The sequence below is a fragment of the Elgaria multicarinata genome, chromosome 12, assembly GCF_023053635.1.
Source record: "Elgaria multicarinata webbii isolate HBS135686 ecotype San Diego chromosome 12, rElgMul1.1.pri, whole genome shotgun sequence".
NCBI lineage: Eukaryota > Metazoa > Chordata > Lepidosauria > Squamata > Anguidae > Elgaria > Elgaria multicarinata.
In genome coordinates, this window is record NC_086182.1 from 8,581,253 (window position 1) to 8,601,250 (window position 19,998).

General features: G+C 45.5%; 1 protein-coding gene across 2 annotated transcripts in view; it reads left to right on the plus strand.

Moving 5' to 3' along the window:
- The window catches only part of ZMAT4 (zinc finger matrin-type 4), a 258,917-nt gene that overhangs the window by 146,718 nt on the left and 92,201 nt on the right, over positions 1-19,998 (plus strand). For both annotated transcript variants that reach the window (XM_063138888.1, XM_063138887.1), the window contains exon 4: positions 12,232-12,388. In XM_063138888.1, the coding sequence (XP_062994958.1) occupies positions 12,232-12,388 (157 nt within the window). The remainder of the gene's footprint in view (positions 1-12,231; positions 12,389-19,998) is intronic.

Here is a 19,998-nt window from a genome sequence, read left to right on the forward strand (position 1 = left end):
AGACTAGGGTCGGATGAATGTATCCCTTTTGGTTTCTCTCCATTTCTTATTTTACCATTCTTAAGTTGGGCTTGTTCCAAACTTTGAGATTATTTTTTTAGAAAAAAAAATTGCATGAAGACTTATAAGCCTGTTGGTGCACTTTTCTCCCAGCACATGTACTTTTGGATGCAGCTTCACCGCCTATACATTTTGGAAAGCAATTTTCCTTATACAATGCATTTTTAACATTATTTTCCCTACTAGGAACAATTTTATATGATTTTTTGTTGTGTTTTGTTTCTTTGGACTGGAGAACTCCATTGCAAAATAGGTGGGTGAATTTCAAAGGAAAACTGGGTTTCAGTTCACATAGTGGTTCAAAAATGTGAATGGAACCAATTTCTTCCCATCTCTAGCTGGGTCAAGTATTTTGAGGCCTCTAAAGCTCATCCTTCCTAGCCACTATGACATCACTAGCCATGTCCCATCGCTCGCCATTTCCTCCATGGTATCCCCTTGTGGGCATGCAAATCCATTCCAACCCAACATACAAGTACGAAGGGTAGTGAGAGCATCAAAATTCATTTCCACTTAGGGCAGCAATATACCTTGCGCCATCCCTGGAGGGGGCTGGAGGGGGGTGTTTCAACAGTCACTTTAGACTGCAGCCCTACCCATTTCGCTTGGACGGATTTGCTCCCAAGTAAACATGAGTCGTGTGGGCCCATAAGTTAGTGCTGTGCAAGGACCCTGGAGTATAATTCTGTTTTGCAAAACACAAGGGCTGCGGAGGCCTTCTGTGAGACAATGATGCAGCACAGCAAAGATGTGAGCGCAGGAAATATTTTGAAGGCAACGAATGTGCAATGTGATCGCTGGCACTCTAACGGTAATGAAAATAAGAAAATAAAAAAGGGCTATCACACACCGGGGGGCTTTTAGCAACCCTTATTAATAAATCTTCCTAGTAAACCGGTAGAGAAAAGAATTGCGCCAGGCAAACTAATTAGACCCAGTGGCAACTTCACCGCTAAAAATAGCTCCGAGGCTGCCGGACTCTTTGCCCAGGCATTCTGTGCCATTAACCCATCAGTTTAGTTCATGCTGCACACAGCAAGCAAACATGGAGACAGGCTGACACTTTGGCATTAGGGCTTCGGGCTGCAATTATCTGCACACGCTTCTTGTGAGTAAGTAGCATGGCATTCCGTTGGGGTTACTCATAAATGCACATATTAGGACCACCTTGCATATCTGATAGGCGGAAAGGCACACACACACACACACACACACACACACACACTCTGCACTATTTATGATAAAATCAAGAGGAATGCCAGATAAAGTTAAACACATTTTGGGGGTAAAGTTTCTAGTCCCTATGTTTTCAGGGTGAACAAAGAACTTTACAATATGCATTCCCTGATCATCATCACATCAAACAGAACATTTCTCAAATCGCCAAAGAACATCACACACATACACGTACACACACACACACACACGTGTGTGTGTGTGTGAGTGTGACCTTATTAATCCATACATCATAATCTTCCATCAATTTGGGCTCATGAGGAAGCTACAGCTTCTCCTCCTGGACAGAGAATGCCTGTCCACAGTTACCTGTGATCTGGTAACTTCTAGGACTGGCCAGTGAAATGCTATTTCATACGTCTAGATGCAAATTTAGAAAAATAATGACTATAATTTAAATAGAAATATGAGACATGTCAACACGGTGGGGAAGAGACAGTGGAGGCTGGTGGTTCCTATGTTAATGGGGCAGTGAATCCACTCCAGGTTTCAGTCAGAACTCTAAAGGAGCTCTCCAAGGTGCTGAACCCTATACCCCATTGAGAAGTCATTTTTGCACAACTCTACTGCGGCCATCAGAATTGGCCAAAGATATTTTATCCCTATCATGAGGCCACAAACTACCTAGAAGTGTTTGTGCATAGTTAGCCCCACTGAAATAAAAAGGAGCTGTGTGTTGGAACTTGACTTCTCAGAGATAAAGCCCAGTTCACAGTAAAACCATGTATTGCCGTTAATTCCAGAGAACAAATTTAGACCTTTGCAGCCCCGATAAAGATCTACAGATTATGCTTCTCAACACAAGAGTTAAACTAGGTTCAGTTCATGATCAGCAAATCGAAACCCCAAACAGTTTAGGAACGAACTGGCAGAATTAATCCCATTAATTTCAGGAAGCCTGATACCACACAGGGAGGCTTTGCAGGTTATCTAAGGGTTGTATCCAACAGGGACTACTGCTAAAGGTTCTGTTTTAAATACAGGGGAAGGGCCACTCAAGATCAGAATCAGACATTTGATCCTGGCAGGGAAGCCCACCACTTAGGGGATTGCTGCGCCTCACAGGATGCCTTTGCTCTGCCCTCTTTAATTGACGTTGCTGTAAGGACCACCCCTGAGCCATCAGCCACCACTTCTGCTTGCTCCAGTCCACAATGCCACACCAGGTTCTTGCGGCCCCATCGAGTGCCTGACGCCGCTGGGCGCCTGCCCACAGCTCCCTTGTGAGCCACTATTTTGTGCAAAGTGGCTACTTGGGAATATCCAGGAAGGTCATGCTGCATACAAGGTAGTCGTAAACTAGCCATTGATGTGACACAACAGGTGTGAATGCTTTACAGAGGCCATTTATGAAACATGACCTTCCCAGATATTCCCATATTGCACAAAATGGCGGCTTGGCAAGGGGGCGGACTGCCCCATTGGGTGCTCACTGAGATGCAAGGTGTGTGTTATAGCTCAACAAGCAGGCTCCAGAGGTGGAGATGAGGGGGAGTCTGCCAGACTCCCGAACCCCCTCAGATGCTCCTGTCAGGGTTCCTTCTCTGATTTGGACTCCCTGAGCAACTCTTTAAAGATATAGGCCTCCTTAAGAGTCCCACCTTCCTTCTTTTTACCTTCCCCTTCCCAATAATGTGGGGTTTAGGCTGTAGGTGTGGGGGTGTAATACTCCAGACACCTGTGGCTAAACACAACAGTTTACTTGTATAAAGTAAAACAAGAAAATTACAACTAAAGGTATTTAGTGGATAGAGCTGAGTGATACAAAGGCATTAAAAGGAAATCAAAGTTGCAAAAATGCAATTCCTTTTACTCTAATCTGCTTCTTTCTGCTCCTTCCTTAAGGTCTGGTCTTTCTCTGGCTCTGGTCTTCCTCTGGTCCTGGGCCAAATCTACAACAAGAGGATATAACACTTTGAAACATAAAACTGTATATCGAGTGTGTCCTGGGTCCCAACAGTTGACGCTAATGTTATAAACCATTTTAAAGCAGTAGTGTAAATCCTGCCATGGTCTGCCCCTGGCTTTGGAATCTCTCTCTCTCTCTCTCTCTCTCTCTCTCTCTCTCTCTCTCTCTCTCTCTCTCTCTTTTATACCCTCTTCCCCCAAAACAGAAAGTAAAGTTCCCACTTTGAGGAAATGAACCTCAACTGGAGAAATGAAACTACTCCTCTCAGGGATATTTATTTATTTATTTATTTATTACATTTCTATACCGCCCAATAGCTGGAGCTCTCTGGGCGGTTCATAAAAATTAAAAACATTCAAAGTATAAAACAACCGTATAAAACCATAATATAAAATACAATATAAAAGCTCAACCGGATTAAAAACAGCAGCAATGCAAAATTACGAATTTAAAACATCAAGTTAAAATTTATTTATAGACTGTTAAAATGCTGGGAGAATAAAAAGGTCTTCACCTGGCGTCTAAAAGCATATAATGTAGGTGCCAAGCGAACCTCCTTAGGGAGCTCATTCCACAGCCGGGGTGCCACAGCAGAGAAGGCCCTCCTCCTGGTAGCCACCTGCCTCACTTCCTTTGGCAGGGGCTCGCAGAGAAGGACCCCTGAGGATGACCTTAGGGTCCGGGCAGGTACATATGGGAGGAGGGGATCCTTCAGATAGCCTGGCCCCAAGCCGTTTAGGGCTTTAAATGTTAATACTAGCACCCCCTCCCAACAGAAAAACTCCTGGCCTCTGAGGCCTGGCTCTTCTATTTTGCCTACGTAGGCCTCTAACCTTCACAGCTCCTGTGATCAAGAAGCAGAGGCCTCCATCATAGAATCATAGAATAGCAGAGTTGGAAGGGGCCTACAAGGCCATCGAGTCCAACCCCCTCAAGGTCAAGTCTCTCAGCTATATCAGCGCCCTGTATCTCTCCCCTCATCCAAGCTGGCAAGGCAGTAGGAGGCCTCGTACAACTGAGTTTTCAGGCTCCTGGCTTCCACAGGCTGCAGCTCCGAATATCTTCTGGTGGCTACGGCTGCAGCTGGTGGAAAGTTGCAGGTGCAGTGCTACACAAATCCCTAGGAATGTATGAGGAATTGGTTTCAGTTCATTTTCGTTCTGGATTGTACCCACTTTACAGCTTCCAGACCGAACACAGCCACATGGAAATATGCACAGATTTTCATGCAATAAGAAAAAATAATAATACAAAGCTTGGAATCTGATATGGATTTGAGTCAGAACGATCTTTAAGATGGAATTTGGAGAACTTCTGGGAACCCAGGTTTTGCAGATTTGCACCTCGCAAATAATTTCCTGTGTTCACCCTACAATTTTGCCACATTATGTATAGAAGAAATCAGGTTCCCGGTTTCTCTTCCCTTCTCTTCTGCCTGCAGGACACTTTCCTCACAATTGTGCAGTAACAACTCCCATTTCCTCAGCCCAATGTGTTCCTTTCATTGATTTCGCTGAATAAAAATATTCGGGGCTTCAGCCTGCGGTATTAGCAAGTGCATAATTTGCACATTTTTAGTACTGTGCAGAACATAAAACGGAGATGTCAACAGAGGCAAAGAAAGCGAGAGTTCTTCAAATTAACCATAATAGCTAACAGAGACTTCCGGGTCCAAAGGAGTTCAAAGGGCCCAGCTACACATGACTTGAAATGTGTTGCTTGAAACGACATCGAGATTCGACTTTTAATGAAAACAAAATGTGTCCTTCTCCCACGAGTCAGATCAGGACTACATTATATGGGGAAGGGAGAATTAACCCTACCCTCATCCCCCATGATCCTGAAAAATAATTGCCCCCTCCAGCCAGAAAAAAAGCAATAGTAAAAGAAAATTCCCATTGGTCTGAATGGCTTCCCCCCTGGAAGTATTGCTATGTTTTGCTTGCAGCCCTGGTCCCCCAAATTGTATGGGTGGGTGGGGGAAGGATTAAATCTCTGTGGATCCTTCTGGCTCTGGAACTTTCTGCCGAAGGAGGCTACACGAGCCATTTATCCCGGGATCGTCCTGGGATCATCCCTGTGCTTCCAAATGACACACAGTGAATCCCTGGAGCAGGCAGGGATGATCCCTCCATTTTCCTGGGATAATCCTTAGGTGTAGAAAGGCCCTAGATAGAGGCCTTCTCTGCTGCCCTGCTCCTGTCAGGCTAAGGCATTTTTATTCAAGCAGGCCTTTGATATTTAAGCTGTTGGACTTAGAGCTCTTCTTCTTCTGTTGTGGTTGTATTTTTAACTGTGTGGTGGTGGTTGTTTTTAATATATTCTGTTATTGTTTTAATTGTGTTTCTGTCTTAAATGTCGCGCTATATTGTTATTGGCTGCCTGGAGTGCCATTTCCTGGTAGACACGTGGAGTATAAATGAAAGAAAAATAAATAAGTAAATAAATAATAGTTAAATCCTCCACTCCCCACATGCCACAGTCCTGCATCAGAACAGGCAGCCCTGTGATTATTGTTTTAAAAAAACAAAAACAAAAAAACAAACCTTGATGTCATGTCAAGTGACACCTTTTAAGTAACGTGTACTTAGACATGTGGTACCAGTTTCTGAGGGGCAAACAGTTCTGTGGGAGAAATAAAGCGTGCTGGAGGACCCCCCCCCATCCTTGACAGAGGGCATCTTGGCCTCCATTGTCAGGAACCCAATGAGGTTGTTTTCCTACACAACCACAATTGCACAATTGTGTGAACGTCTCCCCACCCCAAACGCTACGCCAGGAATGTCCCACTTCAGTTCCATGACGATGATCTGGCATTTAGACACTGGGGGATCATCCCGGAGGCAGATAAACCCATGATCCTCCCCACTACCCAATCCCAGAAGGCCTCTAAGATGTAGATGAAGCCTTGGAAACTCATGGCTTAGGCTGTTCATCAGCTGTGACGTGTGCTTGATCCCTGAGCCTGTAGCTCTTGCCTCTTCAATCTGCCGTCAGCCCTATTATCTCCTTGTAAAGCTACTCCGGGAGAAATTGTTGGGAGACTGATAAAGACGTACCAAGATGTGTGCTTGAAATTCTCCGTTCCTTCAAAATGCAGCCTTGGCGATGATTTAAGGGATCCGAGTCCTGAATATGAAACAGGCTGCTTAATGTTGGAATTTCACAGTTGATGGGTGAACACTTCTGAAAAAGCATAAGAGCAGAGATCCCTATCTGATGAGCACCAGAGATTAAAAGAGTGTGCCCTACTTAGCTCTAGGGAGGGAAGGAGAGAAAGAGAGAGAGAGAGAGAGAGAGAGAGAGAGAGAGAGAGAGAGAGAGATGATATATTTTACAGTCAATACATCAGAGGAAGTAACACAGTAGGGGTGGAAGAGTAATTTAGGTTAAAGAAACTGGAGTGTGCGAGAGCTAATGATTATAAATGGAACGTTAATTAATTTGGCTTGGAAATAAGTGTGTCGGGGAGAGAGGACCAGTCTTGAGAGTTCCTGAAACAGCTGCACTAGACATGAAACAGTGAGTTTTCAAGTGGAGCTGGATGGATATATGGAAAGATGATTATTATTATTATTATTATTATTATTATTATTATTATTATTATTATTATTGATACTAATACTAATTATCTTTTGCCTCCGTTGTGGCATGCTAGTCCCCTTCCCCAACTAAGGTCCCCTTCTCACATTACCTTTGCAGAGGAATCAGGGCCTTGCTAGACCAGGCATTAGCCCGGTGCAAGGACCGTGCTCGTCTCAGTGCATCCAAACAATGCACAGGGGATCCCGGCCTCAGGCAGTTGTCACGCCGCCCTGGCACCGCGCTAACAGGAACCGCTGGTAGCACAGTTCTTCCTGTAGTCAATTTGCACGTTAGAAACCTCAAACTCGGCACCATGATAGCTTATCCACGTGTCCACATGGATGCCAAGTTTCAAGGCAATCCCATCATCCCCTGATTTTTGGGGAATTTTTGAAAATCGGGCACCCCATTCACACCCCTTTCCATAGCTCCGTCAATTTGCATGTTAGAAACCTCAAACTCGCCACCATGAAAGCTTATCCAGGGATACATACGCACGCCGAGACTCAAGGCAGTCCCATCATCCCCTGTTTTTTGGCGGGGCTTAAACCTGCAAAATTTGGAACTTCCAAAACTCCGAGTGAGCGCAGGAAGGACTTCTCCCCTGAGTCAAAGCCACACACACACAACATCCCTGCGAGGTGGGCAGGGGAGGAGGGAGGGAAGGCAGGCAGTCATGCAGCTGGCATTTTGGGGGGCATAAGGAAGTGAGCCAAGGATAAGCCAGTAATGCATATAAAATGGAATAAATAAACAAATAAATAAACGAAGGAGGGGTGGAATTAAAAGCAGCAGTGTTGCTGAATAAACAGCAAGAAGAACTTTTTATAAAAGGCTATATCTGTCTTTTACCAGCAATAGGGGGACGTGCCTGGGGGAGAGGGAAGCAGCTGCCAGTTCAGCTCAAGAAAGTCATTGCTTCACCAACAGCTCTAAGAAGTAAACGCTCACTTCAACTCATAATAGGCATCGCTCCACCACTAAGAGAGAAGTAGAATGCTCACTTCGACTCATGATAGGCGTTGCTCCACCGGGTTACTCTCTTTGGAAGGCTGTAATGGCCTTCCAGTACAGGAGAGAGTGGGGGCACGTCCACAATGAGATGCCCTAGGGGAGCTCATCCCCTTGCACCACATCTTTTCAGTTGTTCCCCAAAGTTAGGGTGGGTAGCAGTGCTCTCTTATTATTGGCTTAGTATATGATTTCAGGTTGTGTTTGTGCATTTGGTGGGGCTACTGTTTTAAAAAACACTGGGAAAAGTCCGTTCAGATTAAGAAAGAGAAGTTTCCCAGAATCCCAAGTTACCCGTTTTGCCTATGCCCTCCTCTAACTTTGGGATCATGTGATCATGACCGGGAGCTGACTCTGCCCCTCAGCCCTTTGAAAAAGGTATTTTTCCCGCCGATTTTTTTAAAAATTCTAGCGCGCGACCCGCACCACGCAGAGAGGTGAGAGTAGTCTCAAAATGACCCCCATCCACGACTCTCTGTGCACAAGAATTTTCAGAATGATTGCTTAAAAATCAACCCAGTTATCCCCGATTGTTTTCCTCAATGCAATCCTATGGGCGAAAACCGCCGTTTGAGCCGCGCTGTCCGTTTGTTGACCCGATTTGTAAAAAATTCTAGCATGCAACCCGCACGATGCAGAGAGGTGAGAGTAGTCTCAAAATGACCCCCATCCACGACTCTCTGAGCACAAGAATTTCCAGAACGATAGCTTCAAAAACAACCCAGTTATCCACGATTATTTCCCGCAATGCAATCCTATGGGCGAAACGTTTTCAAGATGGCGATCGGAGCGCTCCGCCTGAACTAGGAACTCCGAAAAATGGTCGTTTCTCTTCGCCTTGCTTCTAGGGGTCCGCGGTCCGCTTCTACTCCGCCTCTGGGTAAGGCGGAGCAGGCCAATCCGCTACTGCTTCTCCACTCCTAATCAGAGCGGAGCACATGCCTAATATATAACGTAAATAGCAAAAGAGCAAATTGCAGCTGCAGTTTACCCAAATTACTCAGATGGCAAGTGTGATTTGCCCAAATTGCCATTTACACAATTTTTAAAAACAATAACAACAACAGGGATGTCATAGAAATCCCTTTTGGGGGTGGAGTTTGATGGGGTTTCCTAAGCTCCACCTCCTGAATTTCATTTTGTTTTGAGGTGCAGTGCCAAACTCGATCTACTTTAAGTCGGGCAAGTTTGCAGATTTTCTGAGAATTTTGCACATAGTTTTTGGAAGATTCTGCCATTGATGTGGATTTCTGAGCAATTTGCTCTATTTGCATTGGAAGTTGTGCGCATTGTGGCCGAATTTGTGCACATTTCTCAGAAATGTGCACAAATTGCAGAAACCTCAAAACCTGCAGAGAATACTTCAGGGTGTTTATGGGGGGGATCCCGCAGCTGAGATCACAGATGCAAACCATGCACTCTACAGAACTACTGTACATCAAGGCCTTAGGTAGACCTAACTGAAAGTCTGGAGTAGAAGAGGGGAGACCTCGCGTTGTGAATAATGCAAGATCTCGCCCCCATTTACACATAAGGTGTGATGACCTCAAGAAGAGAGGTGTCACGCCTGCCATTTTTTGATTTTTAAAAGGCCAGCTGTGCACAAGCGCTGGAGCAACAGAAAGTAAGTGTTTTTTTTTTTTAAAAAAATGATTTCTCCACTCCCCCTACCCTAGCCCCGATGGGCACAGCACTCCTGAGGAGCACTGCACCCCATGTGCAGCTCTCGGCTCCGCACGAGTAATCACACAGAGATGGCTTGAGCCATGGCAACGGGCCACACCTTCCACAGTCCCGGGCCTGGGACCATAGGAAAAGTGGGCCTGAAGTGTAAGGCTGTAACCCAGGGCCAGGGAAAGATGATCCCTCCCTGATCCCGGGATCCCTTGTGCGTCACGTGGACGCACAGGGACGATCCTGGGGTTCGCCCCGGGATAAAGGCCTGTCTAGCTAAGGCCTAAGTCAAAAAAGAATGGGATCTCCCAGCAACAGACATTGCTAGGTGGTGTCGGTGGGTGGATGTAGGTTGGCCACTTACACGTTGCTACAAAAGAGGGAATGAGGACAAAGAGAGGGCAGAAATTTGCATAACATTTGCATATGCTAATGTATTAGTATAAATGAAAATTTAGAATCCATACCAATAATTTAAATAGAAATACAATACATCAGCCCGTAGTGAGAAAGTCTGTGACCAGGTGAGCTACGCACCTATGGTTCCATCTACTGCCCAGGTGCTAACTGTGGATGGGCATCTTCAAAGCCCCTCCTGCTCTCCCTTCTTGGGGCTCAAATTAACTTTAAATGGGACTTGTACTGGGCAGTCCATCAAATCAAGGACACCTTCAAATCGAGGATTGTCTTCTGACAGCTCCTCAAAGAGAGGACTGTCCTTTGTAAAGTAAACACTTGGACACACTAGGGGAGGTTCCTTCATTCTGCAAATGATTGATGTGTTTATCTTTACAATTAGTGCCATTCAGTAGAAGTTACCCAATAAGGCAATATATACCCTCCAAAGGAAGACATAGAATTCTGGACGAGCTATGGTTCCAAACTATCACATCTTGGTGAAGCTGACACATACAAGGGCATCCCAGCAGCTTGACAGCTAGGCCAGACAATGGTAGATAAACTAACAGCACACTTAAAGGGTCCCAGATGAGCAATAACAATTTATAACTAGCCGGGGAATTAGCTAAGAATAACCTTCCTCTGGCTGGCACATTGAAAGCAAACAAACCAGGAATAGACCACCCCACCCCCATGTTCCTTGCCCACAAATCAGGACACATGTGGCATTTTGGATTTTCAAAAACATTTATTTATTTATTTATTTATTTATTACATTTTTATACCGCCCAATAGCCGAAGCTCTCTGGGCGGTTCACAAAAATTAAAACCATCATAAAACAACCAACAAGTTAAAAACACAAATACAAAATACAGTATAAAAAGTACAACCAGGATAAAACCACGCAGCAAAATTGATATAAGGTTAAAATACAGAGTTAAAACAGTATAATTTAAATTTAAGTTAAAATTAAGTGTTAAAATACTGAGTGAATAAAAAGGTCTTCAGGTGGCGACGAAAGGAGTACAGTGTAGGCGCCAGGCGAACCTCTCTGGGGAGCTCATTCCACAACCGGGGTGCCACAGCGGAGAAAGCCCTCCTCCTAGTAGCCACCTGCCTCACTTCCTTTGGCAGGGGCTCACGGAGAAGGGCCCCTGTAGATGATCTTAAGGTCCGGGTAGGTACATATGGGAGGAGGCGTTCCTTCAAATAACCTGGCCCCAAACCGTTTAGGACTTTAAATGTCAATACCAGCACTTTGAATCGGGCCCAGACCTGGACTGGCAGCCAATGAAGTTGTAAAAGGACTGGCGTAATGTGATCTCGCCAGCCAGTCCCTGTTAGTAAACGGGCTGCCCTGTTTTGTACCAGCTGAAGCTTCCGGACCGTTTTCAAAGGCAGCCCCACGTATAACGCATTGCAGTAATCCAAATGAGAGGTTATCAGAGCATGGATAACTGTAGCTAGGCTATCACTGTCCAGATAAGGGCGCAGTTGGTATATCAGCCTAAGCTGATAAAAGGTGCTCTTTGCCACTGAGTTCACCTGTGCCTCAAGTGACAGTTCTGGATCGAAGAGCACCCCCAAACTACGGACCCGATCCTTTAGGGAGAGTGCAACCCCGTCCAGGACAAAAACATGTGATGTGTCTGTACCAAAGGATGACCATGATTCTCTTTTTTTCTTCATTGCATAATAATATAGCACTCTCAGACAACCAATCTATGTCCAAGATCATTCCTGATGATAATAAGACATGTTTAGACAGAACAAAAGTCCTACAACTCCCAGCATGCCCCTGAGGAATTAGGGCCCAATCCTATGAATGTTGAGACAGAATAAAAATCCTATAACTCCCAGCATGCCCCTGACCATTAGGACACAGCCCTATGCATGCTTAGACAGGGGGCATGCTGGGAGTTGTAGAACTTTTGATCTGTCTCAATATGCCTAGGATTGCGCCCTAATGGTGGAGTAGACACCTATGACCTGGTGGTCTCAGTATAAACTTCCAAACACGTTGGGGAAAAGGGGGTGGAGCCAGCGGAAGGGGGCCGAGCCATCTGGCGAATCCCAAAGGGCTGGATTGGAAGGCCAGGTGGGCACAATTTGGCCCACCGGCCTCAGTTTCCACTCTCTGGATCTAAATGAACACAGGGGGATACAAAAAGGCAAAGCGCATTGCTTCTCTTCCACCTTTGTCCCATTCAATGTCCTTTTGAACATCTGGGGATTTCAACTGGGTGTCTGAAATGGATCCCAACATGCTGGAGCCCTTAAAGCCTTGCCCACCTTGCTTGGTGCCCCGGAGACAGCTCCTAGCTAACCTCCCCGATTCTTCCTTCTCACCTTCCAGGGCAGCGATGACGATTCGGTGGATAAGAACAAATGCTGCACGCTCTGTAACATGTCCTTTACTTCGGCAGTCGTGGCTGAGTCACACTATCAAGGGAAAATCCACGCCAAAAGATTAAAACTGTTGCTAGGAGAGCAGCCAGGTTTAAAGGCCACAGGTAGGTGCAAAGAAATTGCCGATAACAAGTGTGTGTGTGTGTGTGTGTGTGTGTGTTTTAAATAGTGCTGTGCCGACTCCTCACCCTATTTTAAGGAACCTTTTCCCTCCCTGAGAAAGAGGTCACCTAGGGATGACCACATTACACCAGTCTTAAAATCTCTTCACTGGCTGCCAATTAGTTTCTGGGCGAAGTATAAAGTTATCACCTTTCAAGCCCTACATGGTTTGGGTCCAGGCTACCTGCGGGATCGCCTCCTCCCATACAATCCGCCCCGCACACTCAGGTCCTCTGGGAAGAATCTACTTCAGTCAGTCAAAGTTAGGCTGATGTGTATTACCCAGAGGACCTTCTCTTCTGCTGCTCCCAGACTGTGGAATGGCCTGCTGGAGGAGACTCGTCAACTTAAAGTCTATCAGCATTCAAGAAAGCTATCAAGACTGATCTCTACCTGCAGGCCTATCCAGTGGAATTTCAGGATGTTTTTAGAATGTTTTAGGATGTTTTAACAATGTATATTATGTTCTTAATTCAGTTTTATGTGTTTTATATTTACTGTTGTTCCCCGCCTTGATCAAAATGGATAGGCGGGTAATAAATTATTATTATTATTATTATTATTATTATTATTATTATTATTATTATTATTATTTCTTCTACGTCTTTCACAGGGAGAGGGAGAATTTCTGAGAATTTTTTTCCTTGGGGAGTGGGACAGCATTTCCACATACCTTTTAAAAGTGTAGCCAGTTGTTTAGGGGTCTTCTTTCTATTTTTTTTATTTTTAAAAAAACCACCACCCCAACACATGGAAGAGCCTGGTAGTTCTTCATGAATGCCTATTGGAGACCATGTGATCTCGCTTCTCCAATAAGCATTTAGGAAGAACTCAGTCTCCTGCAAGTGACAGGGGTGGTTGTGGTTTATAATAATAATAATAATAATAATAATAATAATAATAATAATAATAATAATAGAAAGAAGACCCCCTCAAAACTTCTTACACTTAAGAACATAGAATAGTAGCATTGGAAGGGGCCTATAAGGCCATTAAGAAGGTATGTAGAAACCCTGTCTGCCTCAGTTCTCCAAAATTCTCTCCTCTCCCAGTCTCTTTCTGCAGAGTTTACATTTTTCTCCCACCCCCCACGAAATGCCAAAACTGAATAACTGAAATTTATTGGCACAGCACTGCTTTTAAAAGGAGTGGGACTCGCCGTCCTTCTGGATTCACACTTTCTGTTCCTGTTAAAGCAGAAGCAGGAATGACGGGCGCTCCCGCCTGACTGTCTCCGCCGATTTGGGATTGCGAATGGACAGCGGGGGAAGAAAGCTGAACAAGAGTGGCTATTTATTGCTCTCTTTGCTCTGACAACCTTTTGAAAATGCATACCTACAAAGGAGGGTCTCCTTTCTTCTTGTAGGTCCGCCTTCGCCAACCAGGTTCTCTCCAGGTGGACTACCCATCCCATCATCCCCAGACAGTGTACCTCTGTTGGCTGGGGATAATGGGTGGTATAATCCAAGGCATCTGGAGAATGCGGAAGGCTGCCACAGAGGAGCAGCCCCCGCCCCGACAGCCTGCCTGTCCCTGCGGCTCCAAATGTAACCCCACTCAGATACTTTCTGACTTTTGGCTTGTACATTGGAAGCTGCTGCTGCCCCCTTTAGGCACACGTAACCGATTCTGGAACTGCCTTTAACTGACAACTCAGCAAATACATTTATTTCTCCTTCTGGCATTCACACACAGAGTAGAAGATTGTTTTTGCTCTTCACTAGGAGGCAGCAGAGGGAGGGAAGAGATGGAGCCATTTCAAAAGCATTTGGGGGGGGGGGGTTGGCTCCCTGCATTTTGCCTGCTGTCCTTGCTATCGTACACTCCACTATGACTTCAGAAAAGCAGAGCCCATTAACTTTCATGTTTAATAAGCCAAATGTCAGCGGTAGATAATTTAGTCATTTGATTGTTTGTTCAACTGTTGAAATCCCTGAAAACCTCTAACAGGCAGAGGAGATGAGGTTTTCAACATTGTGCCGAAATCCAGACTAGAAGAAGAGGATGAAGGGAAGGCCATGTTTCAGGTTCAATCCCATTCATCTCAAGGTAGGGCTAGAAAAGAAAACCTAGCCTGAAACCCTGGAGAGCTGCTGCCAGTCAGTGTTGACAATACTGGGCTAGCTGAACCAAAGATCTAGCTCAGTGGAAGGCAGGTTCCCATATTCCTAATGGTCCTTAGAAGGCCATAGCTCAGTGGGAGAACACCTGCTTTGCATGCAGAAGGTCCCAGGTTCGATTCCTAGCATCTGCAGGTAGGACTAGAAAAAATCCTAGCCTGAAACCCTGGAGAGACGCTGCCAGTCAGTGTCGACAATACTGAGCTAGATTAACCAAGAGTCTGACTCAGTACAAAGCAGCTTCCAATCTTCATACCTACCAATAGGAGAACATCGTAGCGCTACAGAAAGAAGTGCTTTATTTCTTACTAGTGGTTAATTGTGTTAAAGAAGGGTTGCATTTTAGCTATACACTTCATATATCTAAGCAGGAGTAGGCAACTTTTGGCCCTCTAGATATTCTGGCCTGCAACTCCCATCAGCTCTAGCTAGCTTAGCCAATAGTGCAGGATTATGGGAGTTGTAGGCCAAAGCTTCTGGAGGGCCCCAAGTTGCCCATCCCTGATCTAAGGGCAGAATTAGATATCACACTTGACAAAGGGCTGCTACTGAAAATGGCATCCCTGTGTTAAGTCCATTCTCTCTTCCTTCTATTGTAGCTGCAACTCCAGTCTCCCAATTCTGATGGACAATTTGATGGGTGTAGCATTGGGACCCATTGCCCATCCCTGATCTAAGGGCAGAATTAGATACCACACTTGACAAAGGGCTGCTGCTGAAAATGGCATCCCTGTGTTAAGTCAATTCTCTCTTCCTTCTATTGTAGCTGCAAATCCACACTCCCAATTCTGATGGACAATTTGGTGGGTATAGTATTGGGACCCTTCCATGACAGCTGAGCGCTCCTTCATTCTCAAAGGCTGTAAGACAGCTTGGAGGTCTCAAAGATGGTTGCCAAATGGTCAGATTTTGTCACTTTACCTCCTGCATCACCAGCTTTGATTCTGAAACTTTGGAGGGCTACTCCACAAGGGGTCTGATGCAGGATTATGAAGCCTCATGTATTCAACTTTCCCAGCTTGGCAATACAAGTCTTAGGGACTGATATTGCTAGGGATGTATGAGGGTTTTGTTTCTGCTTGGAAATCATTGGGAAATGCTCTAAATACAAATGGAAGCAGATATTCCAGAATTTGCGTCCACATTTGGAAATTGTACACATAAAAAATATGCAGTTTTTAAAAAGCAGTTTTAAAAGTCCAGAACTTTAAAAGGCATATTCCTAAATATTCTCATGCTCACACATTAATAGGGAGAAATGCACACTTTCAAAAATGCATGCAGTTAAAAAATAAACTCTTGTAATGCACTTTAATTTGTGCATTTTTAAAGTTCTGCATTTTTAACAATTCACATTTGAATGCTTTGGTCAATGGGTTGGGGGAGAGAGTGTGCAGTCTTGAAAAAGGTGCACTTTCCCCACACTTACGAACTGGAGGGAAAAACAGGTCACAAGAGAGAACAGGAGTGAGCCTAACCAGGTGTTGAAGTAAAGTTTGAAGGTTTTCAGTGGGGTTGAGCATCCTTGGTTCTCCATCCTAGAGAAGTAAGAATCAGCAAATCATGAACTCACTCAGGTGCTTCAAATTCCACCTATATGCTCATCCCATCTTGCATCCATAGCCGACTGCAAACTTTGTTTTTCTTTTCACATTAAAATTCATGTGTATTTTTGTGAGCACTTGTCCAAAGGTATCCATCAATTAGGCAAATTTTGGAAATGTGTGCATTTTTTCTCCTATTGATTAAAGCCTGTTCGTGCACTTTTTTTTCTTTCAAAAATGCCCATTCTTTCATGCCCATTTTTCAAATACACACCATTTTGAGGACACACTTTTTGGGTTCCGCAAACTCACAAACTCAGAAATGCATGCACTTTAACCGCAAATTGGGTTGAGGGTCTGTGTTGTTATTATTTATTTATTTATTTATTTATTTATTTATTTATTTATATAACACCATCAGTGTACATGGTGCTGTACAGAGTAAAACAATAAAATAGCAAAACCCTGCCGCATAGGCTTACATTCTAATAGAATCATAATAAAACAATAAGAAGGGGAAGAGGATGCACCAAACAGGCACAGGGTAGAGTAAAACGAACAGTATAAAAGTAAGGTCAAAATCAAATTCTAAAAGCTTTAGAAAAAAGAAAAGTTTTTAGCTGAGCTTTAAAAACTGCGATTGAACTTGTAGTTCACAAATGTTCTGGAAGAGCGCTCCAGGCGTAAGGGGCAGCGGAAGAAAATGGACGAAGCCGAGCAAGGGAAGTAGAGACCCTTGGGCAGTTTCAGTTCCTCCTCCATCGCCTCTCCTGATGTTTGCCCAAGTTTGGCCTAACCACAACACAAAGAACCAGAAGCAGTTGAGCATCCCAAGCTGGTCACTCAAGAGAGACACAAGTTCTCAGGAGGCAAAATAGATTTATTGACATGAAGCCCAATGCATTTCGACCTGTCCTTTATTTGAAGGTCTTTTTCATGAGGCTGTAACATTAATAATAAAATAGAGTACAATGAAACAACACGTAGTAGTAAAACATGGCTCAAGTTACAGGAAGCGAGATTCCGGCTGGACATCAGGAAAAACTTCCTGACGGTTACAGCAGTACGACAATGGAACCAATGACCTAGGGAGGTTGTGAGCTGTCCCACACTAGAGGCGTTCAAGAGGCAGCTGGACAACCATCTGTCAAGTATGCTTTAAGGTGGATTCCTGCATTGAGCAGGGGGTTGGACTCGAGGCCCTGTAGGTCTTATAGGTCCCTTCCAACTCTACTATTCTATGATTCTATGTGTGTGTTTTCGAATAGGTTAATGAAACACCATTCATGCCTTACTCTTGCGCAAATGGGGGCCTTTACGGCCCCCATTTATGCCAGGGGGGGAGTCCTTCACAGCTGGTGAGGATGCACGGGACACCAGTCTCAGAGGCTCTGAAGCTCTCATGGTCTCGCCTTCCTTGCAAGAAAGGAAACCCCAAGAGGGCTTGACAGCTGGTGGGGGCAGGGTTCACCACCACTGTGCCTCAAACTTCTACTCCCACCAGCTCTGAAGCCCTTGTGGGCTTGCAAAGAAGGGGAGATCAGGAGGGCTTCAGAGCTGACCGAGGCAGGACTCCTGTGCCGTCTCTGAAGGACTTCCGTCTCTCTTTTGTGACCTAAGCACAGCACAGCCAGCGTAGTGTCTGCCAGCTTCCATTGTAATTCTTTAACATCCAAACAGTTATAAATTCCATGGTTGCTCCCAGCTATGGCAAGCTGTGCTACCCAAGTCTTCTCTAGGGCATCAACACACTGATAAACAAAGAATGGTCTGGCCAGAAGAGAGAAATCTTTAGCTTTATAGCCCGAAGGCAAAACAAAATAACACATCCAATTTGCTGTCTGACGATAAACTCCCGGTGTTTTTACAGGTGTGTAACAATAATTTTTTATTTATGAGGTGCCAGACCAACTAAAGGCCCCCGCACAACTACTACAAATAATCTGAGGCGCTGCAAGGCAGAAGGGGAAGAGGGCCATTCGTTCTCTTTAAACTGCCGGATGTGTATCGCTTAGTTCCTTTGTTCCCCCTCAAAATGCTGCTGCAGTGACTACTTCTACTCTACAGTGTGCATGAAGAAAAGGGAACAGGCCTGAAGTAGGCTAGGAAGGGATGAAGAAAGAGCTGTTGAGGTGCAAGACACCTCTCGGGTAGAGGTGTGCTCCGCTCCGTTATGGATCCCCGGATCCAAAGTGGAGTGGGCCGATCCGGACCTCCGAAGCACGGTTCCGGAGCGGATCAGGGGAGGTCCAGATCAGCCTGAAGCAGTTCAGACCGGTCCAAAGCTCTGGAGCCAGGTAAGTGGGGAAGGGAGCTTACCTGGCTCCCCCATCTGCCGCCGCCGCAGTCCGTGCGACAACAGTGGGGGAGCCAGGTAAGTGGAGAAGGGGAGGGGGCTTACCTGCCTCTGTCATGGCCCAGGCGGTGGCTTCAACTGATGCCCAGGCTTAAGGCCGGAAACAGCCTCTTAGGCCTGGGCATCAGTTGAAGTTGCCACCTGGACCACGACGGAACCAGGTAAGTGGGAGAGGGGGGGCTTACCTGGCTCCACCGTCCGCCGCCACCACGGACCATGCAGTAGCAGACGGAGGAGCCAGGTAAAGGGAGGGGGGCTTATTCAGCTCCATTTTGTCCCCGCTTCCCCACTTACCTGCCTCCGCCATCCACCACAGAGCCAAGTAAGTGGGGAAGGGGGGCAAAATGGGGGCCGAATATCGATCTGGACCTCCAGATCTCGCTCCGGTTCTGGAGTGGATTGGGGGAAGTCCAGATCGACCCGAACTGGTTCGAGCCCGATCCGGAAGGTCCGGATTGGGATCCGAAGTGGATCGGGGGCCCTGTGCACAGCCCTACTCTCGGGGGTGGGGGGAATCCTGCAAGAATCCAACAGATATTTCCAGCCGGAACAAGGAAAATACTTCCGTGAGCACAAGGGATGTTGTGTAGTGAAAACTCGGCTCTGAACTTTGCGCAGGAGGAGTTAAGTTTGCGCCAGCACAGTTGTGGAAGCGGTTGCACCACTAGGTTGTGTGCAAATGTAACGTACAAATGCTCGCACAACTTGGTGGAGCTCCGCTAGCATTATTTGAGTTTGCAGAATGACATCATTGAAGCCCAAGAAGGGAGAACAGTGGGCTGGGCCTTGAAATTGCCCATCTACAATTAACACCTGGACAGCCTGTTGTGCAGGGATCCAGGAGGTCGCTAGGGATGGGTGAGTCTGTCGATTCCACTTTCTCCTGATTTAAATTCTTTAAATCTCAAGTTCTTGCTCTCCCTAACATGAAGAGCCTTGCACATTTTGGAAAGTTATTATTATTATCATCGAAAATGAACAGAAACAAAAGTCTCACCCATCTGCCCCAGCGAAATTCAAGAGGGGCAGCTATTCTCAGCATGGCCTTGTAGGTCCCTTCCAACTCTGCTATTCTATGATTCTATGGAGTGGGGGCCATGATGTACCTGCCTGCCATGTAGCTGTTAAAGTTGAGGAATGGGTCAGAAAAAAGAGGTGGCAACCTAGATGGATGAATCTGTTCTCCCACACTCATTAAAATAAATAAACCTAAAAGTCTTATTGTTCTGAATGTGAAGAGTTCTGCAAATTCGGGTAAATTCTTATCAGGCACCCAACTGGTCACAATCTTCCCTACTGGAGTGCCCAACTGGATCAGGGGATGTGGAGGGGTCCACCAGATTCCCGGACCCAGGTGACCAAGAGTGGGGATCCCCAATCCCTCACTGAGCTGCTATTTTGCATAAAAATAGTGCCATGGCATTTCTCATAAAGGCCCATTTGTTCAAATGGCAGCCATAAAGGGGCCATTTATGCAAAACTGCCTGCATAAATGGCTGAAAAGCCTGTACATGAATGGCCCCTTTATGGAC